We start from the raw sequence: 20,114 nt of genomic DNA on the forward strand, positions 1-20,114 counted from the left end.
TCTGGTGTCTTTATTGCACTTATTATTAAGGAATTCACTTTAACTATGAATGATGTGCATGCGCTGTTTGAGAGAGCACATTTTGCCTGAATAGAAAGCGGAAAAAATACAATGTAACACACGGCTGGACCCCTTTGTGAATCAAAGTTTCAAAGTTGGTGTATCAAATGTTGTATTTGTGGTGATTAGTAATACATGTTTTGCAAAGATAGATAGTCCTATACTACTAGAGTAGCCTAGTGTTCCCTTGTGTACCGTAATGTGCTCAAAAGTGTTTCGTTTTTTGATGTGCCTGCAGGTTTTTGTAGTTGACACAAAAAATGAAATAACAAAAAATAAATGAAATAAGCCTACAGATGTCTTCTTGATGATCAAATATAAGTCAAATTCACGAATGTGATTTCTTTGCATTACATTTTAAGCTTAAATCAGGGTGGAAACTATTTAGTCTTGTGAGGTAAAGCAGAAAAAAGACATTTATTCCTGCAGTGCTCATCCGCCTATTTAATAATGTATTTTGTGCCACAACGGTTAGACAGGCTTTGCATAATGTATTTGGGTTCATAGTAGGCCGAACAGGACAGGACCAGATGCTGATTTTTAAACTGTAGAGGGAATCCTGCCCTATAGTGCTGAAAGTGGCCCATAAATGTATAACCAGGGGTCCAGTTTGGCTGCTTTTCCTCCATCACTTGGTCCCAATCCCAATCTTCACCCCGAAGTACTCACAGAATTTGAGGCGCACTTCAGCTGACACACCGGCAGGAGTTTGAGGGCCCACCAGCAGACGTTGTGAGGCCCTTATGAAGCCTTTCCGTCAGTCACCATTGCCTAAGGGGATTACCCACAAGTCATTCAAATGTGACCGTAAAAAGGGGATATGCAGTGAAAGCATGGAGAAATAAATGTAGGTAAACATATTGTCATTTCACATTTAGACAGAAACATTGAGGGTTTAAAATGGAACATGGTCCATTAATGCGTTTATTCATAAGAACATTTCACAAAAAAACTGGAAAAACGTAAATTCAAATTACCTGTGATTTTATGACGTAAGAACCTGGAAGATGTTCAAATTAGAGAGTAAAAAGTATGAAATGATAGTTTTTTATGTGGTTGTGGTGATATGTTGCAGTAAAGTGCTGTCGCATTCGTATGCCCTGACGGACTCTCAGAACGTACACAACATGATGCGCTTGATGAGGGTCACATGAATCCAAACGACCACCAGAGGACAGTGTTGATCTTTAAAACAACTTTCAACGGTGATTTGGAGTTGGAGACCCCTTGTGTTAGACTCAATCCCAGCTGGCATTGGGCGAGTGAAGTGGTACAGCCTGGACGGGCCGACATGGAGATGGACCACCCTTCACTCACACACTGACCCACTTGCCCACAATTTAAAATCACCAACAAACAAACCTGCCTGCTTTGAGACTGTGGGAGGAAGACAGAGTCCCCAGATAGAACCCACCCAGTCCCAGAGATGACATGCAAACCATGGCCAGAAAGGCGGGTTTGAACGCTATAATGTGATATTAAGCAGGATGTCACTGGTGGTTCATACATATGCAAGGAAGAATAATGAACATGTGCAAGTAGAAGCAGAAAAATTTGATAACTGTTTGCAGTATTTGATAAGTTTATATCCTCTCCTTGCAGTTGGTTGCTGTTCTCTTTCATTCTTGATGCACCATTCACATTGTTTTAAACAATGCATCAGTTATGCAGAACATTTATTGGTTCAAGAGAAAAAAAGGAGGAGAGATCCTTCATTGTCAAAAATTGCTCCTGATATGGATCCAGCAATTACCTTCAGACCAAAAGTTGCACAATTAGTACAGCATTTTTGATAAATGGATGACAAACTGGAAGCACACACACACACACACACACACTTATCTGGCTCTGCATAATCCCCCAAAAGCGCTTGTGTTCCTAGCAAGAAACATATTCACGATGACAAGATGCACACGTGTGGTTTAATGTTTCATGAGTTTTTTGCTAATGTGTGGTTCCTGAGTCCATGGAGGGTTTATTCTCAACAGAAAGAGAAACCTGAGTTATATAATTACACGGAACAGGGTTTATAGATCATACAAAAGGTTTCTCATTTTGTCAAGTGATTTAAAAACAACATGAACCTCCACTCTGAGCTGTTGGATCTCGTCTTTGCTGCATGACTGCACCCCTAATTGTTGAATCCGTCGGGTCCAGACCGAGCCAGCTGTGGTACGACAAACTCCATTGTCTTCTGTTATATTCAATTGTTATGCAAGAAGCAAGACAACGCATGAGATCAGCATGTGAGAAGCCTGTTGATAGCCCCATGCATGCAGCTCAACCGTAGGATCACTGGAGTGAAGGATAGACACAGACAGATGTGGATGAGGAAAATCCAGTTAGATTTACTCGGGATTTCAGTAAATGTTGACACCCGGAGCAAAATGTTGTGTATACAAATGACAAATAAATCATTTCTTATTTTAATACATTTAATAGTGCACTTTGATTAACCTGTACAGAAATAATATTAATAAAAAAGATAAAACATTTGTTCATTTCTGTAACACAAAGCTTAACATTTACAATAAAATAAAATGGTATGATACAAAACAAACACATATCTGAGGTATAAATACATATGTTTTAAATTAACTGTAATTTTCATGCGTTATTATTTGGCAGAGACACAGCTAAAGGTACGAACATTTACGATATGAACAATGGCTTAACAATGAATCATACAACTCAACACGAAATATGCGCGCCCTCAGATTGAAGCATGAGTGTTATGAATGAAGAAGGTTACGAGGACCCAAATGTCTTCCTTTAAAACACTGACACGACAGCACAGAGATGCTGAAGCTTACACAAATATCGTTTTCCTTCCTTTGAAATCACACAAACATTCAATTGGCCCTCTTCTTTACAGTAAAACCTGTAATATCTCCCCCTTTATAAAAGGACCATTTTTCTCTGCTCACTTCTCATCTTTAGGACTCGCCGGAGGTTTCTGCTGCAAGTTAGAACAGTGCATTGTCTTTTTTTCTGTTTTCATGGACACCAAAATGATGGTGAAATCAAAATTAGTCTTATTAAAAAAAAATCTATACAAGTGATGCCCTGCCTTAAACAACAACAACAACAACAACATGTGCTCTTAACAACACTAACCTTTTAATAATGAAGAAAAAGCTGTATTTTGTAAAGCTACTTGTTTAAGCTCTTTCAGATTTGGTCCATTAATGTAGATCTGTTGGCATTAAATTCTAGCTTTGTTGGTGTGATCTTGTAAATTAGTTTCCGTTTCTTGGATCGTTCCCTTCCTCTTATTGGTGTGCCAGCCACCGATTCTCATCTGTCTTTGCCTTCCTTTCGTGAAACCCCTAAACCCTGCCATCAGCCGCCCCTTCCCCCCCAGTCACCTCACTAGGACACTCTGCTTTATACTCTATACTGTATTACCTGCAAAATCACATCTTTATTCACCCACGGATTCATCAATCAAATAGTCGCACTGTGGTCTGCTGTTCCTCTTGTGCCGTGCTGTAACACAACAATGCGGAGGGGTAACACGAGACGGACACACACCACCACTGTGAAGAGAATAATGTATGTACACATTATGCTGCTACTGGAAAAAAAAAAAACAATGCGAGGAATATGTATCTAATAACCATTGAACACTCATGTACATGTACACGTACACACAAATACACACACGCGCACACATACACCCTTGCTTCTCAGAAGCTATAGCACCCTTTGGATCACATCCTGTATCATCAACATCGTGTCTTTTGGCCCGGGTAAGTGTTTGTGTCACAAGTCCTCCTGGCAGCACACCGAGCGCCCAAACAGAACAGTTCTTAAACGATAACGTCAGTCTATTGGAACACAATGAAAGCAAAAAAGTCCTTCAATCTAGGATCTGTCCTTAAAATCTGATGGTTCAGAGGCTTGGACCCAATCTTGCTCACGGATAAAATGAGTCATTTTGATTCCTCTGTAGGATCCAAAGTATGACCGCCGAGTCCGCTGCTCCCCAGATGACTTTCTCATTTGTCCATGGGCACGTTGAAGGAGTCCCGTATCCGCGCCACCTCCGCCGCACACAGCTGTCCATATAGTTTATTGTACCACTCTGGGAAACGACCCCTGGGAGAAAAAAAAGAAGACATGATGTAAGAACCAACTTAAAACTATTGAATAAACAAATAACTACAATCAAATCTAATCCCCCAAAATCCGTCCTTGACCCTGTCAGTCAGTCAGGCTCTCACCTGCAGTCGTTCCTGGAAATATGCGTCAGTCTGGATTTGTTGCTTCCACAGGGCTCGATGAAGTAGCGGGAGGTCAGTACGTTGGTCCGAACGCCTACAACGCGTGCGCCCTCATGGTCCACAGATCTACACACAAGTGCGCACGCTCCCTTGGGCAGGTCCGTTACCCATGTTCTGGCAGGGAGAGTAATGATACGTTTTGATTAAAAAAAAAAACAACAACATTAAATCAGAGCAGATCATCGAATAAAAGCGAGAGAGAGAGAGAGAGATTGGGAGCAAGCGGAGGGAAATGTCTACCTGAGCACCAGGTGGTCTCTGGTGGGATGTGGAGCCATGGTATTCCTGACGTACTGGTAGACCTCCGTCCTCTCATCCAGGGTCTCCACCACCCGGCTCTCGAGCAGGTCCTCGTCCCAGTAGCCCTGCTCCCGCAGCAATCGCGTCAGGACCTCCTCAGGACTCGCAGGCACCTCCACGGTCACCTTCCACAGCCGCAGTGGAAAGCCGTCATGAACCTGGAGAAACGCGTGCAAACGTGTGACCCAACAGCTTAACCAGCTTTCTTTTATTCACTTATAATTATTCTGCTGCATCTTTTAAAAAGAGAGACAGGTGACGGCAGAAAGATGAAAGAAAATGAGCAAAGAGAATGAATGACCCTGGATGCTCGACGGCAGGCCTGGCCAATAATTACGTTCACATGAATACTTGAAATTAGCTATTTTTTAATCAAACTTCAAGTGCGTCATGCGAGGGTTTGGAAGCTTTTCTAATCATATTAGTCGTATTTACAGAGATTGGAAGTGCTGTTCCAGCCATTATTTCATGCACAACAGTCAGGCAGTGTCTTAAAAGCTCCCAACGCCTGCGAGCCAAGTCAGCTGCTTCTCTCGGGCTATCAGACGGTAAACAACACTCTGCGCCTTGTGACTCTGGAGACGAGATCAACTCACACAGGGCCCTTGCACACTAGACACCGGAAATGTAAGCTTGGGAGAACTTGCGAGGTTGTGCATGTTTGTGTGATGTCATTCTGGAATAGAGTCAAACCCCCGTGATGGGAATGAGGCGCTGAGGGCCGGGTCAGTTTCACACGGATGTGTTTTTATACAGGAAACGCTAACTGCGGGTTTTCCACTCAATGTTTGGGAAAAGGGAAAAACCATCTGTCAGAGACAAAGAGGAAAGGAGATGACGGGAAACACAGATATCTGTGCGCTTCATGGATGGCGGCTTCTTGACACGCTAAAGGCAGATTGACTGATGATCCGTTTCTCTCCCAGGGAATAATCCTCCGTCTACATTATAATCATCACCCTCAAACACAAAGATGGACCAGAAAAGGACAATGTTTTCCTCCCTAAAAAATGAACCAGAGAGAGTTGATGAACAAACAAGGGGCCTTACCTTCTTGCAGGAAAGTTCGGCGTGCTCAGGTGTGGAGCAGCTGTCGTAACCTTTGAACTTGTCCTTGGCGTCTTTGAGGAGGGCGTCTAGGCTGTCCTTCAGGTAGGCCCTGTAACCCCCCTGTACGGCGTCCTCGCCTGTGAGGTCTTCCAAGCGCCCAGGCAGCAGCGCCTGCTCCACGTAGGAGTTTCTGCAGCGATTCATCTCCTCTGGGATCTGCGTGAAAGGAGGAGGAGGACTATGAGAGTCGGGACCGGCCTTTGCATGTGGTTTCTGGAGGCCCCGTGCAGCTAGGATGCATGATGGCCAAACATGTGTTGACATTCCCCCTTAAATAATGGGAAACTATATTAAGCGTAGCTTGCATTAAGGATGTAAATACACCACATCCTGTTTTCATCTCCTTGTTTGCCTCGCTCACCATCATCATTTTTCTCTCTGTCCTTATGTTTGAGGGATCTTTCAGGTTTAATTTAATAACCATGATATCAAAGTCTAAGAAAAGGATTTTAATTAGATAAGAAAATGTTTGTTGCGATGGAAAACAAATGACAGTCAAATGATTTCATAGGTCATCCTCCTTTTTATCTAATTAAAAGAAAGTAATTTGGGAGTAAATTCAGTTTATTTGTTGCTTGATGTGACCAGTGACAGTAAGCCAGGAGGCAATCTAATCAAACTAGGACTAATGACCCGCTGTATGTGGGCTCTTAGCATTTACTGTAGCATGTCAGAGAAGATGGCACCGGGCGGGGACCGTTTCGCCTGAATGGGATTGAAATTGAATTAGCAATTGTTTAGTTTTCTGATTATTTCCTGTTTGTTTATTCTGCTTGGTTTGCTTATACACAGAACCAAACTGGATTGGGTCGGTTTGTATGGGGTTAAGAAGCTTTAACATATGCTTGAGTTTGGTGTAAGTTATCAAGTTAAGTCCCGTCATACAGAACAGGGCCGTTTGGAAGGCACAATCCCTTTATGTGTCTTAATAATATAATAAAAAAAGACATTGCTTGTGCAAATAAAATTACTTGAATCAACTTAACTCATTGATACCGCAGTAAGCCATTCTGAATTCATTTTACGGTTCCCATGTAAATTCGTCAATTAAAAAATACATACCCGGAAGAGCTTGCTGCACTCTTGGATCATGTGTGCTAGGCCGTGAGTGGCAGCCAGGTTCTCATTCAGGTCTCTCTGGTCCGGCTTTCCCAGTGTCTGCTTCCTGTTCATCACCCTTTGACCGGGGGGAGGGGTGGGGGGGGGGGAGAAAATAGGACGACGAGATTAGGACCGGCATCCATTGTCACGGTACTGGGGTAGGAGAGTGAAGAGTGGGAGCTTTACATTGGATGAATCCGCCTCTAGCTAAAGGTGAACCAAAGTAGGTGTTTTTTAATTAGGTACAGATATTTAAGTAACCTTTCTATTTCCACTCTCTCTCTCGCCTACCCCCCTGTAAAGTGCATCTCTTTTTTTCTCTCTCCTCCATCTACAATATCCTGCTCTCGGGTGAATTGACCACCTGATATTATCTAAGCTTCTAATCCAAATGAGCTAATTACGGTGGTGTGGAGGTCAAGCACCTTGGCGAGGAGCTCTCCTTGCGACGCAAGGTGTTGAGGTGGAAGAGGGACGGGGCCAGACAGACAGCCAGGTTGGTGGGCGTCATCTGGTTCTCGGACACGCTGGCCGTCACGTCGCTCAGCAGACACAGCAGAGTCCGCAGCGCCTCGCGGTTCTCGTCGGGCAGCAGCACCACGGCGGCACGGGCCGCCTGCAGACGGAGCTCTTTAGGCATGTCTGGAGAGGAAGAGAGCCGTGGTTCGTATTTAATACTGTGGCGACTAATAACTCCCGTAATGCTATTTTTGTGTCCGCTTGGTCAGGACATGTGTGTGTGTGTTTTTTTATGCTTTTTTTCCCCCTTTGGTAAACGTTCTTAAAGCAGCCGTGTCAATCATAGAACTTTCACGTGACAGTGAGTGAAAGAAGGATGAACCAATCCAAGACATCACATCATTCCACAGGTATTTCCTGCACTCGTCTTGTTTGTTTTTCCTTTTCTCACGGTTTCGCAATTTCATCTTCAGCTCTAAAACAAAACCGTGTTGTTTATTCCAACGTGCACTGTGTGTATGTGAACTAAAGGCATTTAATGTCTTGGCAAGATTTTGTTTATATTACACGTGAACGCGTCTGTTTTCTTACACTGATAAATCTGCAGGAAGGTCTCAGAGAGCTTGCTGGTGAGCAGGGGTTCTGGTAAATCTCTGAAATATTGCTTCAGCATGTCTGCGACGTCGTACGCCGATTGGCCCTCGTAGTTGACGCCTCCCCCGTCTACGCCGCTCGCCTCGTTCATCAGACGAAGAGCTTGAATACGAGATTTAACGCCCGATTTCCTGAAAAGCCCCACCTGCAAAAAAAGAGGGGGACAAAGGGAGAAAGAGTTACACCAAATACATATATATGAATATATATATATATATATATATATATATATATATATATATATATATATATATATATTCATGGAAACCCCATACGTCCGCTTTGAACTGTTGATCCCTTATTAATCTCAGTATAAGCACCAGTACAGTTTTCCTATCATTGAGGTGCATCTTAAGTGATTGATGTGCTCAAAGCACATACGAAGTTGGTATTGTAAATTCTCTCCTCACTCGCTCGCTCTTTCCTTTGTGAATGTACGTGCACACACACACACACACACACACACACACACACACACACACACACACACACACACACACACACACACGACAAACCTGTCAAAATATGTTCTTTAAGAAAGAGTGGCCGGTAAAAAATGTATTATATATTTGTCATTATCACCTTATATGAACCTTATAATTAAGCTGTATTCACACAGTGAAACTACACGCGTGTCCATACACAGTATGTGTGTTGTTTTGTATACTCAATGTTACCTGATCAAGGCACTGGTTGCGTAAGTAGCGCATGGCCTGCTGAATCCCCTGAGGGAGGGGCTGGCCGCTTCGCTGGACGATGACTTGGAGTGGAACACCGAAAACATTCCTGTCTTTGTAGTCCCGAACCTTGATGCGTTTCATAAACTTTGGCACGGCCCTGCAACACGCACAAGAAAAGAAAACTCTGTTTAGTTCACTTTAGCAACGCAGTGGTAAAAGGATTTCTCAATGCAGAGACATGCCGTCATATTTACTCGCCTACTTTTTAACAGCGATGCTAATAAAAGAAACACTAAACTAACGCAACAACATTTCGACTCAAGATGGATACGCAGACATAATCACTGCAGGAAAAAAAAAACGTAGCTACCACAAAGTGTGTGTTTTATGTGAGTGCAATAAGGATACCAAGCGGCCGCCGGAACCTGTCTGCGGTTTTACGAGAGGTGGATGAAGAGGGTGAGGGGAGAACGGGGACGGGGAGTCGGATGTACAGACGGGAGTCAAAAAGGGGAGGTTCCCACATCCCCACAAAGTGTCTGTCTTGGTTTGTTACTGTGTGTGTGTGTGTGTGTGTGTGTGAGTGTAGTAAGTGAACACTAAGTCCATAACCACAAACCCAAGAGTTGAAACACGCACACAAGAGAATGCCCCCACAGATATGCCTGTGTGTCCATCTGCATGGGTACGAGTGTGTTTAGCAGAGAGACACTAGTGTGACTCGGGACAAGCTTGGCTTTGTAAAAGCAGCCATCACAAGACTCCAAGAACCACGGTTATGGAGGAAAGAAATGGAAAAAGAGCAAATTATGATCTCGGCTCGGAATTCTGAATATGCGTGGGCCTCCAGCAGGGCAACAAGTGGCCTCTGTCTTCCATTGAGCCACAGCCTGTCATAAGATGCTCACGTAGCCTTGTATTCCGGTCCGGGGAAGGCCTCGGGTGGAAGAAAAATGGAAAGCCGAAATCACAAGAAAATAAATGTGTTTATTTTTGTAGTTACGGAGAAAAGTCAAATAATAAATGTGGTTCTCAGTAACGTGAATTCACACATCTCCTGTAATGTATGTTGGGACTGAAAAGAATGTCCATGTGGAAAGAAAAGGTGAAAAAACTAGTATTGAAAACATTAATTAACAGGGAAATGAGGTGCCATCGGCTAATCAAGTGGCCTGAAGCCAACGCCCTGATGCAGAAGGTAGTTTTGGAGGAATAAGTGTCAAGAAACTTGCTTTCCGGCCCCCAGCTCTTGTAACACCAAACGTGCAAACTGCCATGATTGCCCCGTTGAGAAAAAGACAATGTACGCCCCTTCCCAGCAATTATGGGCCTGGGAAAAGAATGTGAAACCCAATCTCTGCGGACAGCCGTCACCACACTACGCGGCGACCTGCAGACAGAGGGGATTGGGAGCGCGCTGGGACCGAGGGTCAGCAGTTGGATGGATGGATGGTCTGAATGCATAAATGTATGGGCATCACTTTACAAAGAATTAATTAGCCCCGACGCAGAATACCTTCCACATTCTAAACCCGCTTTAAATGATCTGTGTGGGTGTCAAACAACCCCAATATAAAATCCTCCTCTGCTATTTATTTCCCGTGTCCCTTAAACAAACGCTTCATGTTCCCTCCAGTCGACTCACCAGCTGAAGCCATGTTTGTTTGTCGGGGTGTGTCTTTCCAGCAGAGCAGTGAGCTGCAGCAGAGAGAACTTCTGAAGCAGATTCATCTGTAGGACAGACTGGCAGCTGATCTGGAGCTGGGCTGAGGCCAAACTCGGCCGGTGGGAATTCTGGAAGCTCGGCCAACGGAGTTTCTGCGGTCTGGAGGAAGTGAGAAGGAAGAAGAGAAGGAGAGAGCTCAAATTGACCACTTTTACTCTTTGGAGATGCGTCATGCTTTTGTGTACCCATAAACTGAGAAAACAACACAAAGCCACACACAGGCAGGTTTTATGTGCCAAGTGATCAGATCGGGGGATTGGGTGGATTTATGTACACATCAACAAAGAAAAACCTCGCACGTCCCCCCCGAATGTAATTTTGCCAGTGGATTCCTAAAGGGACAGCAGCAGTCCCCGTGGAGACCAACAGCATTCCAGAGCATCCAGCGGCATTACGTAAGGAGAGAAGTCTCAGAGTGTCCCCCTGTTTATCCACTGCCGTCACTCTCTATGTGTTAGTCTTTCTATTGCTTTGTTGTCCATGAGCTTTTCGTGCATATAGATCGCGTTTGGCAAGAGCTTTATAAGAAGACGCAAAGTACGGGCCTGTTGGTTAGAATTATAGTTTTCTCTGGGAGGATCAGTCCACCCAAAAAGCTAAAAGAATTTTATTACAACAGAAGAAATAGTCCCATTGGGAAAAGGTGTTCAGACTGGCTCACCTCCGGAATATCGGGAGTCCCCAGGCTAAGAGCCATATCTCAAAAGTAGCCTATATTTGTAAACTGACCCCTTGATGGTAGGACGACAGTATTAATGCAGCTTTACTGACCTGCTGGTTCTGGTTAGAGACGCCCCGACACCAGAATCCCTCCTCTCTCTCATCCCTTCCTCTCCCTCTCCCAGCGGGTTTCCCGTGCTGTCTTGGTCACTCCCGTTCTCTGTCTCCTCCAGCCGGTTCTGCAGGGGAGACGACGGGCACGGCGAGGCCGAGTCCAGCGCTGAGTCAGAGTCTCCCTCCTCCTCCTCTTCGTCATCGTCGTCCTCCTCCTCCTCCTCCTCCTCTTCTTCTTCTTCTTCGCCGGCCACAGCCTCTGACCAGGCGTTAACGAACCGCTGCAGGCCGCTGACGTGTTGCAGCACTTGCTCCAGTTTGTGTTCATCCCCCCCCTCCTCCTCCTCCTCCTCCTCCTCCTCCTCCTCTGCACCTTCCTCCCTCTCAGCGTAGGGCACGTTGTCATAAAAGCTGAGCCGACTGTCCACGGAGCCCGAGGAGCACTGGCGCTGCCGACTGCTTTGCCGCCCTCTGAGGATCACAGAGTTCCCGTTGTCATTCCCGTTGCTGGTGCGTGAACTCCCGTCCTGCAGGGCTGTGGGGAAGGTTCCGGGCTTGTGACCTTCGGGTAAGAAGAAGAAGATCGTGCCGTCCTCTCCCACCTCCTCCTCCTCTCCTTCTTCTTCTGCTGCTGCTGCTGCTGCTGCTCGTCTAATGTCGTCTCGAGCGGCGCGGTTGTTCCTGCGGTTCTGCTCATCGACCGTCATCCCTTTGCCGGCTTGGCAGGGGATGGGCGGGGCAGATTTGGGCGGGGTCGTCAGCAGGCCATCCGAAGCGTGTTGGGGAACGCTGAAAGGATCGAAACCCTCCAAATACATCCCTCCCCTTTTGCTGGAGCCCGCCGCTATGCTGTGACTGCGAGCGCGGGTCACCGGGCTCGGCGTGCTCACCGCACTCCCGCTGCTGGCTTCGGAATGGCTGCTCCCAGTGCTCCCAGTGCTGCCGTTGCTGGTCTGAGTGGAATAGGAGACGGAGCGATTGCGGTTGAGCGTCATTGTCTGAGCGGGAATGCGGTGGTGATTGAGGTTCTGGTTGAGGTTGATGCTGGAGATGTCCACACAGTTGAGCCTCCGCAGCTTGTCATCATCTAGACCCTCCTTGATGACAGGACCACTGATTTCTATCTTCCCCCCACTGGCGCTGCCCTTCTTCTTTCTCTTGGACGAGGTGCCGCTGCGCAGCCGCAGGCTCTCCATCCTCTTGAGGAAGCTCTTGGCTCTCGAGCGTGTGCTTTTGCTGCCGCCGTCTTCTCTGTCCAGACTTCCCCCCGGGCCTCCCGTTGCCGTTTTCACGTCGAAGGTGAACTGCCCGAGCGTCTCCAGGGGCGACGGGGGCATCCCGTCCGACAGCGAGTCCTCATTAACGCATCCCGACCCGCCGGTGCCCGAGGACGAACACATGCTAGCCACGGAGCTGGCGCGCGTTGCCCCGGCGGCCCCGGCTTCGTTTGCCAGGGCAGCGGCGTGGCTCTTCTCCTGCTCCTCCTCTCCTCCTCCTCTCCCTCTGCTGCCGCTGCTGTGGATAGAGCCCACTTCAGGCAGCTCGCTGAGGTCTGTCAGCATGCTCTCTGAACTGTTGGCCTCGCGCAGGGCGAGCTTGCTCTTCTGGGACGGATGGTCCTTGGGGAATGGGGGCGGCGCGGCATCTGCAGGCAGTGAGGAAAAAACCTCCAGCTCATCCATGCGGGACCAGCGCTTGCTGTCCCTCTGGAAGGTCCAGCGGCCGCTGATGGCACACGGCTCGTCCTCATCGGAGTCCTCGCTCTGGATTTAGGAGAAGGAGGGAGAAAGAAATGAGCGAGAAAAGGGAGGAAGATAGAGACCATTATAGAACATCATGCAGAGCGGTGTTTTCCATTTCTTTTTCAAACATTCCTCACATCGGTCCAGGAAACCTGTTGGACTTCGGGAAATGATTTTGCAGTGGTTGCATTTGCACATTGCTTGCATTGGTTTTTAAACGGACGTGCTGTGGTTGGGCAGATATTTATCGCCACGCAGTAAACAGGATTTTGTCACTTCCTGAAAACACGGACATTCACAATACAAAAGACAAAAAGTGACCATTGCACATGCACCTTTTCTTCACAATGCGCACACCTCCCCCAGTTTGGTTAATCTATCTCTGGGCCTGGAGGGAGCTCAGGAAATTCCACTATGACCCCCATCGCTCACAATGCAGACGGCCAGACTGGGGTCGTTCCCCCCTACAGTCTTTATGCTCTCTGTCTGTGCATACGCAGAGAAAGCGTCACTGATACGCGGATGGTCTATGATCTATGACAGAGATTTCCACTCGATTTTAAAACACTGACTGTTGTACACACAAGCTAAACTGGGATTTTCCAAAGGAGCTCATAAAACCAAACCATGCGTCACAATTTAGCCTCTTCCTTGTTACCTTTCTAAAGCCACAGCTACATAATCCCCAAAAGATTCATTGAGCAAGTGACTTTTTTAATTCAATAATAAAAACATTTCTTTGCAGTTCTGAACAGAAAAACTCCAGTTTAAAAATAGAATAATGCAGAAAATCCATGCTGCATTCATTTTTCACAGCTCACGAGGGCTCCACATCCAGGTCTCATTAACTATGTGCTTTTAATCATATGTTTTAACTCAAGTTCAGGATTTAAAGAGAGAACGGAGACTTTCATGACATTTTCATTCCAATGTGGCTTTCCTTTCCTAAGCTATGTTAGCTGGAATGTGCGGTTGCTGCATAGAGATTGTCAGTGGTTGACCAATAGTACGTCTACCAGTTATCAACGGGATATCTTATCCTCACAACATCAAACAACCCAAGCATTCACTGTAAGGGTTGGCACTTTAAACGTCACAAGGAATCTGCGGAATGAAAACGTATTATTACAATCAACTCATCTATTTAAATCTGCTGTTAACCTGTGATATCAACTGATAGAAAGATTAAACCAGAAAGTACAAACACAGATTTGAGATTTAAGATGGAGGGAATGTTGAGACACGAGGAGATCAGTGCATTCCTAAGCTTTCTAAGGAGGAGGGGGGACACCTCTACTCTTGTTGACTCCTGAAATAAAAGGTGACACAGAATACCACTGCACACAGAACAAGGATGCTACTATGAACCACTCAAGGCAGTTTGGGAATTAAGGGTCAATTAGTATAAAAAGGGAGCAGTATACAGCGCAAGTCAGTGAGGAGATCTCACATGGTCTTAAACTGGGATAGTCACACCATTATCCTACTTCCTTCCAAGAGCCCCGTTTCCTTGAAAGCAAAATCTAAGTTTTATGGAGTAAAATCTTAAAAGCTACTTAAGAACCGAACAGATTGGGCTCATTAAATGGCATTTAGGTGTGATCACAGTTCTGCAAGTTTGAAACAAAAGCAACATACAAACCTTTTTCATGATCAGCCAGAAGAATTTGAGAAAGGATCCATTTAGTGGGGGGAGGTTTTGGGGAATTCAACCCCTCCATTTAAACATTAACGCTATCCTCCTTCCCCTTAGGGTGCTCACAGCCCACTTGATATAGAAATAAAGCCAACAGGTGCCTTCTCATTAAAGAAGATGAGAGAAAAAGACAGCTGTGCCCTGTGGCCAAGAGTGAACCGATGGTTGAGGTGAGGGAATGCAGTTGTGGTTGGGGGCTTTTTCGGAAAGGAGTGGAGCTAAAGTGTGCACGTTCACTTACTCGCTTTCTTTGCGGCGATATCTCCAGTCTCATCAGAGCGCACTTGTTCAGTGTGTTCAGTCTCCTGCGAAAAACACAAAACACGTTGGCTAAGTTTAAAATTGGCTTTGAAATATTCCAGCTGCTGGAGTTTTCCTGAAACACAAACCTCTCGCCAACAGGAGGATGTATGATGGAATGAAACGATGAAACACGGGCGAAAAAACAGAAGAGGTGAAGGGAAAGACAGAAGGGGATTTTAGGTGCACCCCGGGCCGGCTAATGAGCTGCTGAAGGATAATCTCCACATGGAGGGGGGGGGAGTGGGAGAAAGAGAGCGAGAGAGAATGAAATCTGCCGGAGTGGTGACGAAAAACCCGGGGAGGGGACAGAAAGCTTATCCCCCCCTAGCCACCTGGAGAAGCTGAGCGAGAGCTGTAGGAGCAGATCATGTAACAATGGAGAGATGAAGGTACGAGAACAGGGGGATAGTCGGTGTCGAGGGGAGAGGGCGGGGGGGGTCGGGGGGGCGGACGGGTGAAAGGCTGCCATGGCAGGGGACATTGAGGTGATAGCTTCCAGATGTATGGAGGGACACCTGCTGTGGTTCATTACTGAAGAGTCTGAATCTGACGAAGGAGTCGACTCCATTGAAGAGCCATTAGCTTAGGATGCAAACCCAGTCCTCAACAATGACACTCATGGGCATTTAGCCTTTTCTCACACTAACTAAGATGTTTTGAAGACCAAACATCAGACAAAGCTTTCAGAGTACTTCGTCTCCAGTTGTCGGTAGCAAGTCAAGCAGTGTGCTATGTTTTCCTAAAGCATGAAAAGACTGAATGCAGTGAACGCTGCGTGACCGTAGCATCCAGAGACATGTGCTTGCAAGCATGATACGGAATGCTTGAGGTTGATAGTCACTGCCGCAGGAAGGAGATAACAATGTGAGAATGAGATATGGACATTGAGACCCAAATGGCGATAGGAAAATGTGCATTGCATGACTCCAAAGTGCTTATCATGTCCTCCTTTCATCTCATCTGCAACTTTCTAAAGCATGCCTCCTTTTGAAGTCATGCCCTCATGGTTTAATTCAGGGAGGGGGGGGAAGCAAGAGCTTGAAGAAGAGAAAGCATAAGAAGAGGGGCGCATAACATCAAAAGAAAAGAGAAAAGACGCATGGAAGGTTGCATCTCACCTGCAGAGAGCCTCAATAGCGTCCCGCTCGAGGAAGTCATGGTCTCTGGTGACTGAAGAGATGTCGATGGGAAACTGGGCATCTAAGAACAGACGGTCTGATTAGTGTGGGCATCTTCCTGCCGCTGATTGGATCAATGAGTTCAGTAAAAAAAAAAAAAATATATATATATATATATATACACATATATATAAAGACACAACCCCCTGGCGTCGCAAAGACCCACCCACCCACTCAAACACCCACCAGGGCCTTCCGTCCCACCTTCTACCCCCATACAGCCCCGATGAAAAGCCAGAAAGAGGAAGTCGCGTCTTAGCTGACCAAACAAACACAGCTGCAGCTTTCAGGCCCGGCAGGCAGGGGGGATGTGGAGCACAGAGGGAGAGAACAGGGGATTGATTGAAGAATGACAATAGGTACTCCACTGCTGCACAGAGGTCCCACTTCCTTTTCTCCTTGTCCTTCCATCTCCCGAGTCTGCCTCATTAACGGGATCACTTACTCACTGAGTCGATGCATTAGTGACGGTTAACAGTTAAGGTCGGAATATTAAAGCGGTCGGGCACAAGGATGGATGGCTGGATGGACGAAAGGATTTACCCGGTTTCCGATTTTCTGGAATGCCTCGACCCAACCCAAAACGGGATACGCGCATCTAAACCCCCCCCCGGGGGGGTCCAATAAGAAAAAAAAAGGGACAGCTCAAGGGAGGCCAGCACCTTTGGCCTACTGTACTGAATGAGGCCTATCAGGCTGCTCATCTTTAGCGGGGCGATAGTCCTGACAGCACGCACAATAGAGATGGTCCGACGGATACAGGGCAAGGAAAAATGTGTCATGCATCGGCACAGATTCCTCAGGGTGTTGAGGCGAACCGTAGACGGTTTAAATTCCGCACAGTGATTGATGGGGGTTTGCGCTTTTGTGTTGCTCTTTGTCTATGTATAAAAAACGGGCTCATCACCTGTGCAGAAACACAATGAGCTTTCCGTTCACATCGGAAACTTTTCACGGTTAAGTGGCAGCGAGCAGTGATCCGTTGACAATGGAAGCTTGGTCCGGCTGTCATCGTCCTGCAGTTACATAAGGGCAACTGGTATGTTCGTGGCATGCCGTAATAAAGCTGGAGTAGCTATATGGAGTGTAAAGAATGTTTGCTGTATTTGAGAGTGTGTATTTGAAACTCAAGGGTCGGGCAAAACATTCTTTCTCAACCACGTGTCATTGTATGAGTAACTTTTTGCTTAGCAAAGGTAAGAAAGACCTTTGGTCCTACTTTATAGGTTAGATTATTACATAATGGTTAATGTTTGCTATATATAGTATGCAATGGTATATGCAGCTTTTCCTGCAGAAAGACATTAAAGCACCGGGAATAAATCATGTACGCAAACACAGTGTGCGTGTTTTTGTGTGCTTGACATGGAGACGCCTTTTATAAGAGCTAAAAAATCCTGAGCTGTAATTGTAAGGTGTGTGATCACAGCCTAACAAGGTACCACTACTATTCTAATTTACCTGAAAAAACATCAAAGGTGTTCAACATGATCAGCTACGCATAATACAACGACACGTTTTAGTCACTAACTGCGCATCTACCTCACTGGCTTTTATTCAGCCTGCATGCATCGCTGTGGTAATAACAGAAAACTCACATGACACCAAAGCAAAACGATCTCACAGATTATGTCACGATTGGCAGCATAACAGTGGATTTTTAATCTCAGCACAAGGCCGTACCGCCGTTATGGCCACAAAGTCTCGGAGAGCTCCTTACCTTCGTAAAGCTGGGCGTACTGTGGGAACCCTGCTGCCCAGAGCCAGGTACAGGCCTCTTTGGCTTCGATCTCTGCGGAGGAGAAAATAAGAGAAGAGAAAGCAAAAGCATGTTAGTATTGAAGTGTCTCCTACAAAACTAAAAAGTGAAAATAAAACATTATTTTAACATTGCATAAGGACAAAACTCTGGAACTCCGACACGCCAGCGGCTTACCAAATGTGAACCCCTTGACCTTATTAGCTATCTCACACTCGGTCACTCGCTCTCTCACATGCTTCCAAAGCTTGAGCTCAATGCATCTTTCGTGCAAATTGTGTTGAACCCCCCCACCCCCCTAACACGCCAAGTGTGTGCCACTTAAGCTTCTTATGCAGGTACGGCAGTGGTTATTGCTGTTCACACAGTGGTCTTCAACAGAAAACGTCTTTTAGGATTATTTTCCTATGTGACAAATGCATTGTTCATTTGCTGGGTTTGATTTTACATAGAACGTCCTATTATTGCCGTGCTTGTCATCACAGTGACAAATACCTGCACAGACTTTCGTTGGCAAAGATGCATCCACCAAAGGTTTTACGTATACGTATCAGGTGCATGTTTCTCAAGTCACCATCAATGCCATTACTAAAGTCAAACATGTTCACTGTGCTTCTCCACCACTGCCAGAGACACTCCATAAATCCCTTTAAACACAAGGTGTAACATTTGGGGCAGATGTGCTAAATACCAACTGAATGTTGAGGTCCCCTGTGTTAGTGGAGCCATGTGATGTCCCCCAATTATCCGTGAAAGCCCTTTAGTAGTCATATGCCAAATGGCTGGACAAACTCAACAGCTCCATCACCCCCACGGGCAGCAGTTTGTAGGAAGGAAGACACAAAGAAACATGTCATCAGGCCTTAAGGATCTAACTTAACATTGGCCTCTTTAGTTGAATGACAGCAAGTACAAATGTAGCGCCACTGTGGGCAAAACAAAACCCGTGGAACAAAGGCAGGAAAGGACAAGGATAAACCATAGATGAGAGGGACAGCATACAGAATGACTGCAAAACATGAAAGCTAAATACTTATTAATCCTGTTACAAATGAGGGAAGTGTGTGTGAAGTCCGGAATTCTGGCAGGGGAGCTGAAACATTTCCATTTCTCATTCTACAATCCTTGCATTTAGACATTATGTACTTTACACTTGTACAAGGAGTGCTATATTTAGGTGAGCGGGCCTGAGCTAAAAGTAACTAACGGTAGAGAGATGAAGGGCAGTTTATTTTATCTTTGACATACCAGCGGTTGCACCTCATTTCAAGGTTACACTCAGGGATTGTTGTTGGATTTTTTTTTTTTACTTAAGAACTGGAGTATAAAAGGAGAACAGATTGTGCCCAAGAGAAATTTAAGGTATTTCGTATTCGTTATAAAATTACACAGACAGTATGAAGATATGTGCCACTCAAGTTAAGACATTGACACGTTGGAATTGACTTGATGTGGACAAATGAAGGGTAACCATGAAGTACTGCCAGACAGAGAGACAGACGGGTCAGAAGAAGACCGCTGCGTCAAAGGGTCTCCTCTCGACCGTATACAAGCATTTACATACCAACAACAAGCCTAGACGGCAGACAAACCCACTAACAACAAGGTGTGACACGACCAAAACAGGGTCTCCCCTTTGCCACTGCAGGGGCCGACGCTCCATGAAGAAACCACAGTGACACCGTCACGCGCCCCAGAGTCAAACAAAACATTAACACATATTTTTTTTTTGGCAAAGGAGCTGAAATGTTGCTTGTGGATGTGAAATTCTCCAAAGCGGTGTGTGTGTGTGTTTTACGCCTAGTATTTTTGGAGAGCAGTGAACTAACGGGTAATTATCCCAACATTCTTGAAAGCACTGAGCTAGATAGTGTTCTGTCCGCTTGCACATCTATGTGTGTGTGTGTGTGCGCGCGTGACTGTGTGCGCATGCAAAGCCTGTGTGTGTGTGTGTTTGCAAAGACAGACCTCATGTTTAAAGACAAACCACTCAAAAGACAGTAAAGCTATTGAAATGTAAATTAGACATACAAACACATAGTTTGCTTTCCACCCCCAGAAAGAGGGCTATGGGATCCATCAGGTATCTTTGGGGAGAAGCTATCCAGTGACACACCCCAGTGGGCTAGAATGTGTGTCAAATCTACTTTAGGGTGACATAATGTGGACTTAAAGGCAACCGTATTCCCTGGACAAAACTGAATAATATTTCTCGCCGCTCTTCATTCACAGAGTGAAGCAAGAATATTTTTCTATCTTTTGTTTGGCTGCAGGAAGTGGCCGGGG

The 20,114-nt window shown here is 45.8% G+C and overlaps 1 protein-coding gene across 7 annotated transcripts in view; it reads right to left on the bottom strand.

The window, feature by feature from the left end:
• Positions 1–2,477: 2,477 nt before the first annotated feature.
• Positions 2,478–20,114, bottom strand: part of dlc1 (DLC1 Rho GTPase activating protein) — a 65,103-nt gene continuing 47,466 nt past the window's right edge. For 4 of the 7 annotated variants that reach the window (XM_040185622.2, XM_040185624.2, XM_040185626.2 and 1 more), the window contains 13 exons: positions 17,790–17,861; positions 16,010–16,091; positions 14,830–14,893; positions 11,148–12,913; positions 10,296–10,475; positions 8,648–8,807; positions 7,908–8,115; positions 7,283–7,499; positions 6,819–6,933; positions 5,697–5,912; positions 4,587–4,804; positions 4,287–4,460; positions 2,478–4,161 (listed from right to left, as the gene is read on the bottom strand). In XM_040185622.2, the coding sequence (XP_040041556.2) occupies positions 4,062–4,161; positions 4,287–4,460; positions 4,587–4,804; positions 5,697–5,912; positions 6,819–6,933; positions 7,283–7,499; positions 7,908–8,115; positions 8,648–8,807; positions 10,296–10,475; positions 11,148–12,913; positions 14,830–14,893; positions 16,010–16,091; positions 17,790–17,861 (3,572 nt within the window). In that variant the 3' untranslated portion in view covers positions 2,478–4,061. Of the gene's footprint in view, positions 4,162–4,286; positions 4,461–4,586; positions 4,805–5,696; positions 5,913–6,818; positions 6,934–7,282; positions 7,500–7,907; positions 8,116–8,647; positions 8,808–10,295; positions 10,476–11,147; positions 12,914–14,829; positions 14,894–16,009; positions 16,107–17,789; positions 17,862–20,114 lie in introns of all 7 variants that reach the window. The other 3 variants (XM_040185621.2, XM_040185623.2, XM_040185625.2) reach the window with 1 other exon arrangement.

This window comes from Gasterosteus aculeatus, chromosome 9 (assembly GCF_964276395.1).
Source record: "Gasterosteus aculeatus chromosome 9, fGasAcu3.hap1.1, whole genome shotgun sequence".
NCBI classification, from domain to species: domain Eukaryota; kingdom Metazoa; phylum Chordata; class Actinopteri; order Perciformes; family Gasterosteidae; genus Gasterosteus; species Gasterosteus aculeatus.